The sequence below is a fragment of the Charadrius vociferus genome, unplaced genomic scaffold (assembly GCF_000708025.1).
Source record: "Charadrius vociferus isolate BGI_N301 unplaced genomic scaffold, ASM70802v2 scaffold349, whole genome shotgun sequence".
Lineage (NCBI taxonomy): Eukaryota > Metazoa > Chordata > Aves > Charadriiformes > Charadriidae > Charadrius > Charadrius vociferus.
Genome location: NW_009650068.1, coordinates 202557 through 213412, shown reverse-complemented (window position 1 = coordinate 213412; position 10856 = coordinate 202557). Strand labels below are relative to the sequence as shown.

The 10856-nt window shown below is 39.3% G+C and overlaps 1 protein-coding gene across 1 annotated transcript in view; it reads right to left on the bottom strand.

Annotated features, from left to right (window-relative positions):
• Window positions 1–5905: 5905 nt before the first annotated feature.
• Window positions 5906–10856, bottom strand: part of DYNC1LI1 (dynein, cytoplasmic 1, light intermediate chain 1) — a 28083-nt gene continuing 23132 nt past the window's right edge. Inside the window, exons 9-13 of the mRNA XM_009891975.1 lie at window positions 10689–10748; window positions 10522–10566; window positions 9389–9509; window positions 9056–9214; window positions 5906–6856 (exon numbers count right to left, since the gene is read on the bottom strand). Coding sequence (XP_009890277.1) covers window positions 6744–6856; window positions 9056–9214; window positions 9389–9509; window positions 10522–10566; window positions 10689–10748 — 498 coding nt within the window. The 3' untranslated portion in view covers window positions 5906–6743. The remainder of the gene's footprint in view (window positions 6857–9055; window positions 9215–9388; window positions 9510–10521; window positions 10567–10688; window positions 10749–10856) is intronic.

Genomic DNA, 10856 nt, shown 5'->3' with positions numbered 1-10856 from the left:
CGGGGAAGGAGAAGGGGAAGGCGGTGGCCGGCTTAGGCCCCAGCGGGACAAAGGCGCTTCCTGCAGCGATGGCCCTGGCTCCCCCCGGCGGCGTGAGAGGGAGGGCGGCGGGGACCGGGGACCGCCGGGCTGTGGCAAGGGGCGGCCGCGCTGGGGTCGCCTCAGGCCTGGGGCTGTTCTCGGTTTCGTAAGGGGGTGCTTATGAAGAAGAGTTTACAAGATTATTTACTTCCCTGTTGTCACACGAGATTACAATAGCAGAAGGATTTTTTAAGGCAGAGCTTTCCCTGCTTACGTTGCTTGTTGTCAATGAGAGAAAACATTACGACCCCAAGTCTCTGCTAAGGTACTTCTGTACCTTTGCCCAGATGAACTTTTAAAAGAGGCTACAGCTTTTGGTGCCTAGGTAAGAGCAGATGGAGCCCATTGTATGTAAGCAAAGGTGTGTTACATTCACTTTCATATTATTAATGTATTATCCACAGAACTATTCTGGCTCTTCATAGTCAAGTTCAGATATACTTCACTTACTTAAATTCAGTCAAATACAATCTACTGATAGAAAAGATGGCGATTTGCTTTCTTAACCTCAGCCTTATACGTGCTTAGGGAGCAGAGCAGGCTATTGGACGCTGCTTCTCTTTCAGAACCCCACTGTGAAGTGGAAGGATGTGTGCTACACTGACCCATGAGGCAGGTGCTATTTTTAACTCTGCCAAGGGCCACCATTAACTGGACACATGGAGTAGTGTGGGCCAGATAAAAGCAGTGGGGCTGTGCTCTGTGCTGAGTGCGTCCCAGCAGGCTGCACACGTGACCTCTCCTGGTTAAGACAACGCAAGCCAGGGGAACATGCGGGGTCCCCAGGCAGGATGGTACAGGCTTGTCTGTGCCATAAAAAATGGCTGCAGGAATTGGCTTGAGAGGCAAATGAGTAGGGCAGGTCCTGTAATTCCCAAGGCATGGGAGTTTCTGCTAAAGTAAGTAAGGTATGACCATGGGCGTACCCTAGCTGCTGCCTGGGGTTGGGATGAGTAGCTCTGCTGGCAGAGTCCCAGACTGCAGGACTGAGCAGGTAGGTGTAGTCAGTAGCATTTACTGTTACCACTTGTGAGTTCCCAGTTCCTCCATTGCCTCCTTTTTTTTTTTTTTTTGCATTAGTACATTATAAATAAGATTACATTACAGAGGCTGGCTTCTCTCTTCCGAAGGAAATTCCCTTTTTGTTGTGTTTTCTTCCTTGATAATGTCTCAAAACTGGCAGAATAACTCCAAAGCCACAAAGTGCATGACTAGGCTATGCTGTGGTCTGAGGGAGATGGGACTTAACGGAGATAGAAGCAATTGTCAGTTCTTTTAAGGTGTTCAGTAGCATCTAAGGCTATTTTGTAGTTCACCCTTTTGAATCTTTACCAATGTCTTACCTCAGCTTTGCTAGATTATGAACACATGTTAGTATTAAAGACAGCTGTCTTGAGGACTCTTTTTCAAGGAGTCACAGAAACACAAGACAAGCCTACAAAAGATAGAATATTTGGCAACATTTTTCTAGTTACTGCTGTCTTTAAGAGTTGTTTTTCCTGTTCAGGGCTTCTCTAGGAAATACATATTGATTATGCATGAATTATAAAGGCTAGCTTGCCATTTAAAGCCTAACTTATTTAGACCACTTTATTTATTTATAAGGAGGTGCAGGAAAAGCAAAACGACAGCAAAGCTACAGGAACTGTAAGATCATGTGACAGAAGGAATGAAAACTGGACAACAGCGTAGGACCTGATAGCTTAAAAATACTTCCAAGCATTATGTTAAAACATACAAATGCTGCTATTCACACAAACTGCAGGTGTTCTTCACCCTTTTCATCAGCACTGTCTTTCAAGTACAGTATCTATCCTTTAAAGAGGGAATGCAAATCCAAACAACAGTTACGATAAATAACAAGCCTGTTTAATGCAGATAACTACTTAGCTGGTTGTGATTTAATGGAAATCCCATTCCAGATGTACATCTCTTCATTTCCTTCTGTTTATGTGCTACACATGACAGATTTCTCCAAAAAGAGAAGTCTTTCTTACCCCCGCCACGGTCTCTGCCGGAATGGCAGAACCAGAGTTAAGACAGGACGTGGTGGCGGAGAAGCAGCCCTGGAGTTAGATCCTGAGCTATGGTAACGTCTCCAGTCAGGCAGGCAGAGAGTGGGGGATCAGTGGAAGCAGATTAGTGATGAGTGACCTAGTTTTCTCCCTCATTGCATCTTCTCCAAAGATACCCACCATAGTGACCAAAAAGCAATACCAATTAAGTTGAGAAAGCCACCTCATTAGGGGAGATTACAGCGTAGACTGTATAGCTGGATGACAGTTACCACTCCTTGCCACTGATGTTGAAATAATTTACAAAAAAGTGAGACTGGAGCTCCTTGAAGCAGTTGAGTAAATGCCAGCCACTGGAATAAGGTGGACACAGGCCAGGGCTGCATCACAGTTTTCGTAAAGTGATGCCCCAGTGGCTCTTTGGCACTAGCTTTGTGCTGTGTTACAGTATGACGCTAAAGCCCATGCCCGAGTCCCTCACACTCAGAATTGGCAGCACTGACCTCATGAATGAATATTCTCCTTTCCCCAGGTTCATAAATGCACTTGTGTGGTGGTTGTGCTTTGCTTCTCAGAGCGCGAGGGAGATGGGAGTAGAGGAATGGGAAAGCAGCATAAAAGCCCAAACTGCTGAAAGAGCCAGGCTTGGTTTCATTTAAAGGGTGATGAGGTTTATTGCTACTGCACAATTTGGGGAGCTCCACTGAAGTCAGCCAGTCGGAAGCACAGCTCTCTCCCTGGTCTCAGTTCTGCTGTTCCCACACAGGCATCTTAATAGCCTTTGTTCAGGACTCTAGCTCCATGTATTGCATGAACTAAACACGGGATGACTAGCTAGCAAATGGCATATTCCAAAGTGCTGCAACAAAGAGCTCAGAAACGACTTAACCATGTTGCATCTGCTGAAGCTTCTTCAGCTCTTGAGGCTCTATTTTTGGGCTCAGTATTGCAACTGAACTTCACAAACCCCTATTACCATACTAACATGCTAGAATGTGTGATTTTTAAACAGCTGAAGATGAAGAATTAGCATTTTTAACAGCTATTTCCAAGTATCCCTTATGGCACAAGAGAAAAAAACCCTCAACTCTCCATGTTTCCCAAATGCGGAGTTAGGCCAGCTCTTGTCAGTGGTGTTCTGCATGTGTCTGCATGGCACAGAGAAGCATAAAGCTGTGAGGTATTCCACAGGCAACGGTTCTGCAGCTACAGCTGTCCTGCTGCAAATTAAGTTTGCTCCCCAAGAAGAGACTGCAACCCAACAGGCTGGTACTCACATCTCAATGTATCGCTAGAAATTTAAGGTTAGTATAGAATAGTAGTGAGGCCATATTACCTAAAAGTCATGTGTGCATTTCAGAGACTACCATTTTCAGCTGAAAAATATGAACTGTCTGGAAATAAAGTGGCCATTTACTCAAAATTTTCAAGCTTAAAATCTGCAGAACAGCTTTATTACAACCAGTATACTCAAAGAACTGATGTAGGAACACAGTAGAGAGAAGGAGGAAAAAGAGGTTTGTGAAATTCCCCCCAGTTTAGTTTGAAGCTAATCAGCTCTTTGTCTACACAGAACTAGCCCTGAAAGTCTAAAGAAATGTATTTGGTTTATTTTGTATTATTTTTGCAGTATTCATACTGCAAAGCATTTAAAAACTATTAATTGTTCTTTATCAAAAATTATCCCCTGTAGTTCTTGTATTACCTCTTTGCTTTCTGCATCTTGTGTGCCAGACTGAAATTTTGTACCAAATGACACTAAAGTATTAAAGGCACACAAGAGTGATTAGAAGCAAAATAAAGTTATTCATGCTGTTCTTCCTTTTAAAATTGGGGTCATCACAAACCTAACCCATCTACAGCTTAGGGTATGAGAGCACTATAAAGGATTATGCAGACATATTGTTGCCAAATTAGTGTCATTGTTTTACCTAATTTGATACTTATTTAAGTTTTGGTACCTGATGGTGAAGAAATGAGAACAGGAGAATTCACAAGCACTGTATTTTGTGGAAAGGACCTTCCATCCCAGAGACTCATTTTGCATGATAGTTCTGGTAAATCCCACCTTAATTATCTACTCTCATCAAAGCAGTAGTCAAGGGAATTGCAACTCAAGAGGACAAAGCAACCAGCCCAGTAGTCTTGGTCTCATCAGAGTGGAACAAGAAGCCAAAGCCATCAAGTTACACAGAAACACATTCTCAGATGTTTTCCTTTTGTGGTAAAGATACCTTAAAGTCTTCTCCCCCCCCCCGCAATAGAAAGAGCAGGCTGTAGATAGATAGTGACAGCAGTGTTAAAAGCATTTGAACTTTAAGGAAGGAAGCAGGTTACCTTAGTCTTGTAGAATGAAAAGGCATGGTAGGAAGACAGCTTTTTTGTAAATAGTAATTTGTAAATAATAATAATAATGAAAAAGAAAATCAAAGAGCTATCAGGGTTTAGGGAAGAAATACATTTAGAAGCTTTAAATATGCAGAAGTGACATTTTGCCAACTTTGTTTTAAGAAGTGAAATTATAATGAGTCATTAGTAAGGTTTTCCCCTGTCCCAGCCTCCATAAAAAAGGGCACCTAGTGCACTACCTCTTAACGTATTACATGTCTAGTTTTCCAGCTTTGTAAAGTGTGTTGTGCTTTGACAGATGCTCAAATGAACTAAATTAAGGGGTGCAGGAGCTAAAGTTTTCTTTCAAAAACCTGGACAGTACCAACTAGTTAAAGTTGTTGCCCTAAAATCCAAAGTTTCACCCTACCAACATATACCACTGCAGCTGTACAAGGAAGTGTACTGGTGATTATACAAGGAGGACCCACTCTCTCAAGCACATTTCAAATTCTGTTTCAAGAAGTTTACATACAGAATCTAGAGAACTGTTCTGATACTGATGCATGCCATGCATCCATGATTAGAAGCTTAATTTTTTTTTGTTGATTTATTCTACACAGTTGTTCATCAGTAGGTCATGCATTTCCCCATATACCACCTTTATTGAATCACTGCTGTAAGCAAAATGTTAAGGACTCCAGTTTGAACAACTGATCCATAATTAAGAATCTCTACTGCAACTTGTCAGTCCACAATTCCATATTCTGAGTCAGTTTTAACAAGGATGCTTAACCTTAGGAATGCACAACAAAATGTATGTTGTTCTTAAGTAAGTGTAGCTATTTTGAAAATATGGAGGTAATTCACTAGAACCACTACAGAATGCAGGAACTGGAGAAGAGTACCACCATGTTCAAAAGGAAGAGGATTTACCCCCTCATCTTCAGCATTTCAGAAGCTTTCTAAGTAATCAGAGAAATTAATGTGAGACATCATTGATTTAAAAAACTAGAAAACCTGAACTCGTTAAAGAAGTCTCTTGGTAATCATTTGATCAGGATATACTTTATATGCTTCCTAGTCTGTGGCTATCAGTAGAAAGCAACCACAAACTTCACACCAAACAGTAAAGTGATGCTCAACATTTGTGTACTGAAAGCTTAAGTAAAGTCCTAACCTGGGTCAGTTACTTCTTAGACAATATACTGGAGTCATCAGCAGGATCCTTAGCGTAAATGGTGTGCTTTTCAAACACATTACAGCAGAAACCACCCAAGTCAGATAAGCTAGTTTTACTCCTAGGAACAAGCACTGCAGACTTATCCACTTTCTTCCAGAAACAATATTTTAAGGAAGCTTAAGTATCTACCAGCGCTATTATTCACTGAGAGGTAAAATATAAAAGCATGTTTAAAGACGTTTTACACCACATCCTTAGATTTAACTGTAAACAAACAAGGACACCATGGCTTCAATGCAAATTAATTTAAATTTGAATGCAGAGAATACTTTATTAACTGATTACAGTTTTGATGACCAATTTTAAACCATAACTAATGTGGGAAACATAGTGGGGACATTAAGGCTGAGCCATATATATATAGACGAATCTGGATACTGATAATCTGTACATTTAACCTCTGCTTTTTCTTTATACATCGTTTACTCAGTGTCTGAAATTAATCAAAGAGAAAAACAAAAAAACTGGCCGCTAATTTAGTCTTATACCCAGAATGAATTTTTGCATGGGTTTTTGAATGCAGTGTAAATCTCAGTGGAGATCAAACAGATTTTTTTTAACCATACTCTTCCAAATGAAGTGTTCAATTATAATTGGAGTTTGTTGTTGTTGTTACAGCTTTATGCAATTAATTTTCTCTTCCAAAAACTAGTAGTTGTTCTCTCCTGTAGAGGTTAATCTATTTAAGATAGTATTAAGCTTGCCTAAGAGGTTGGGAAATCAATATAAATTAAGTGCCTGTGGTGTGTATCAGTTTTTCTGCTCTAAGCAACCCCTATCACTTAAGTGGACATACTTGCAATTTTACAGAATTACACTGACTTTTCAACAAAACCCAGAAAAAAAATTTTACTATTCTTGCACTGTGAACGGTACACCTACATGATGTGATAACCGTTTTCCATCTGTACAGCTCCCTTTTGTAAAGTTGGGCAACACATATGAAAGAAAGACAGACATCAACTGTTTGTGTTCTGAAAGATATTTCAGTTCTTTAGTTCCAGTCACTGAAGGAAGAGGCAGAGGCAAGTTTGAATTATCCCAGAAAACTGAACAATTGGTTTTATTTGGTGTCTTCAAGATGCTTCACCTTCTGTGGGAGATGTAGGTGTTGTAGGAGAGACCATTTCAGGTTTTCGTGAAATTCTGTCCAATTCTGCCTGAACATCTGTTAAAACTGGCTTCTGACCTATAAAACAAGTGCATATCATTCAGTCACGTTTACGAAACAGTTTTGGGAAAGCCTATACTATAACTTTAATTCTCAAATCAGACAAATCCTAAAAATTGTTACTGCACACTTTGGATGCAGAGTAAAGGCATAAGGCCAAAACCCAAAAGAAACAGAAAGGAAACAGTAGAGAGAAAAATCGCATCCTTCTATATTTCTGATCTCTCCAAGAAACTTCGATAATTATATATTAATTGCCAGTACATGTAGAGTTAATATAAAGCATAAAATACAGAAGAGTCTATTAAGGCTAGCAGTTATGAATACTTCCACACAATTTTCTCCACCATATGTATCTTAAATAATTCTGAATGTGAATCAGGGGTTTCACCACACACCAGTGTAGTCAGTTTTACATACCTGGGTCAGCATAAACTTGACACCACTGCTCGTGGGTACACACAGACCTGCAGATGGCAAATCCCTTTCTCTCCTCACCTGCTTACCTTCTCCCTAACTTGGAATGGCACAAACATTTGTGCAGTCACACTTAGACCTGATCGAAGCTTAAAACGCACCATTTCCCCCCCATTTTACTCTTAACTCTTACTCCCCAGTTTAGGTTTCTATCCTGCCACGTTCTATCACAAGAATGGAGAAGACGGTATGGGAAAAAGGCCGTGCAGAGTCTAACGCCATGACAAGTGTGCATAGTATCTCAGGCTGTGAGGGAAAATTCTGACACACACGTAATTTTAGCAGTGTCCCAGCATACTTTCTGAAGATGCAAATTAACAGAAACTATCCACAAAGCTAATTTTTGCCAGATGTACTATGCTGCTCTTCAGAGCTTTTAACGAAAGCTAATACTGCATCAGAATCAAAGCAGCTAATATTCCAACTAATAAGTGGAGGAATTTCCCATAGCTGCTGAGGGGAAAAGTAATTCTCAAATCCCAAACTACTGTCTTAACAGCCAATTTTCAGATTTGTGTCCTAGATAACAATAAACACTAGTCAGCAAATACTGAGGAAGGTGAAGAGGCCACATCTAAGCCAAACCTATTTGTATGTATGGTAATTCCTTGAAAATCTAGTCCTCTGCGATGTTAAACTGGCTACACCCTTCATTTGTTCATAAACCTTCATTTGTTGCATATCAGGAAATTTCTGAGAACACTTTTGCTCCTTAATAATTTAATTCTGTTCTTGAAGTTTTTGCCACGGCCCCGGACACACTTTTCTGGAGCACTGCCTCCAACTGCCTGGCATCACACAAACCAGCTGCCGGCCACTCCCCAGAGGATTTTTCAGTGGGTGCTCTCTTGTTTGAACAATTTCCATATGCTGTTCAAACTAGCGCTGCTGACTTTGCCTGCAGCAGATCAGGAAGCACTCGTAAACTTTGCTCAGCCAACTGAGCTTTGTAATTCAAAAAGTGAAGTGCATGCATGTAAAAAAGATTTTTCAGGGTCAGCCTACATAAAATGTTAGTGGGAAGTGTTTTCTTTGCTCTTATACATAAAAATAAATACTAATGTCAAGTACCAATGAAACACCAGCGTTCTCACCCAAGTGCAGCATTACTAACCTCTGGGGAAGCGGGAAGGGAAGATGTCTGTATAGGTATATTCTTAAGTAATACAGAAACATTTTAATCTGGAATAGCAAGAAGCACCAGAGTAGTCTTGCATCTAGCTTTAGAGCAGCCACTATTAGACATTTTTAGATTAATTATTAATCACATCATATAAAAAGGGCTATCAACAGAAAATAGTATTTTTACTGGCTGTCACCAAATTCAAACAAAGCCTTCATCACACCAGTGCTAGTCTGCGACCAAAAGAAAATTTAAAATTATTTTAACACTGATAGTGTTGTTTAAAAAAAAAATCAACTTGAAATGAAGTCCTGATATATCTGAATAATATTAAAAGTGGCTTATAGCATAAGCCATTTTATTGGGATGGTGGGGAACAAAGGAAAAAGATGAAGAACTCATGTGGACACAATTCACGCTTAAACAACTACATGGAAGTTTTTCTTTGATCCTCAGAGCCATAAAAAGGCAATACTAAACTGCTGTGAGAACAAAAGCAAAAACCATATCCAAAAAACCATTCAGTTAAATACAGTAGTGTTCATACTTTTGATAAACTATACTAATAGGAATGATCCACCACTCTCAATTTAGATTGAGTTGATCTTTTATCATACCTGACTTTTTTGCTGATGGTGGCAAGTTGCTGCCAGCACCTCCAGTGCCACCTCCTCCTGGACTGCCACCCACGCCACCAGGGCCACCAGGGGAACCAGTTTTCTTGCTCAGGAGACTATTGAAGAAGTTAGCCAGGACTCCTTCACTAGTAGCTCCAGCTACAAGGAGAGGGAAGGGAAAAAAACCCACAACACAAAGTGAAAACAAAACAGATTTTCTAAGTAAATACTGATTTAGTGTGTTAATCAATCTAAATAAGCATATTAAACAAAGCAGGCAAAGCAGCAATTTTACTTCCCCAACTGCATTTGTGCCCTCATAAGAAAAGGTACCTTTCATATTGGGATCAATTTTTTTTGACCCAGTAGGGATAGGTGTAACACTGGCAACATTTGATGTTACAGATCTATTTGGTGTCCTAGGGGATCCACCAGGAACTCTTGGAGAGGCATCCTATGCAAACAAACAAGCAAAAAAAAAAAAAAAATTCCAAAGCTGGACTGGTCAGTCTTCTACAGAATTAAATTGTGTAAGAGTAAGAGCACATGAAATGAAGCACCTCGTTATTTCTTACAGCTCCTAGTTCTGGGGTTTTTTTTGTTGGTTTGTTTTTTTTTTTTAAATAATGTAGTATCCCAACTGAAATGACACAGAATTAGATTTTGCTGATTGAGTATGGGTTTTTTTTTCACACTTGTATAACATTCTTAAAAATATCAACTTCAGTGCAACTAAAGCACTAGTGAAGCTTTTCATTTTATGCCAATGAGAAACTTGAGAAAAGTCTATTACTCTGTAGTGCCTCTGACTGTAACAAAAACTGCACTGATTAGATCATAGATGAACTACACCAAATTTCTTGGAAAGACAACACACACCACCAATACTGTGGAAATGACTAAATGCAGCCCGGGAGAAAAACCATTATTCATCACTTCAAGGATAACAAGTCATGTTTGCAGTTCATTTATAGAGGTAAAGCTACCTTTATAAGATTACATGCTCCCCGTTAAACTTGTTATTTTTTAGTTATTTTATTTATATTTTAAATGTAGATGATGTCATAGTTTTCATTTGACCTTAATTTTATGCCAGTCTTAATATTCCTAGAGAGAGCGTGCCAAATTTAGGATATAAAACTCACTAAGGCAATTCAGCCAACATAGTTTGCTCTCTGGCACACTCTTGGGACAGAAAGGGGAGTCAACTAACTGCTTAGATGTATTCTAACTTATAAAATGTAAAGCCATGATATTTAACCCTTGCTGTCAATAAAAGTTGTCATGACTAGCTGTGAAGAAGAGTCATAATTTTAGAGCAGTATATGATGTAGACTTAAAATACTAAGCAGTTTAAAAAAAATTAGATCAAAGAATATTTGACAGTGCAATAAACCAAGCAACCCTGTAAATATATGAAAGTGAATAATTTTCATGTGATGATATTTAAAATTTTTATTACTAACCACTGGCCTTCCTGCAGCAGTAGGTGGTTGTTTCGCCAACTGTGACTGCAAAAAAACAAACCCATGTAGTGTTAGATATTACAGTGACTAAAAATACAAACCCAAATTCCTATTGACGATGTTGTTAAATGAAACACTGCCTGCTTGTTTTACAGACAGAAAATTACCTGCTGCTTCATAAGAAACACTTGGTCATCTTCTGCTACAATTTCTTTTTCATGAACAAACTGCAATACAAAAACATTAACATCATTTTGACTAAAAGAAAGAAACATATTTCCTTTTATTCCTCCTAGTGAGTATGCCCAAGACATTCAATTTTGAAGTAAATGTGT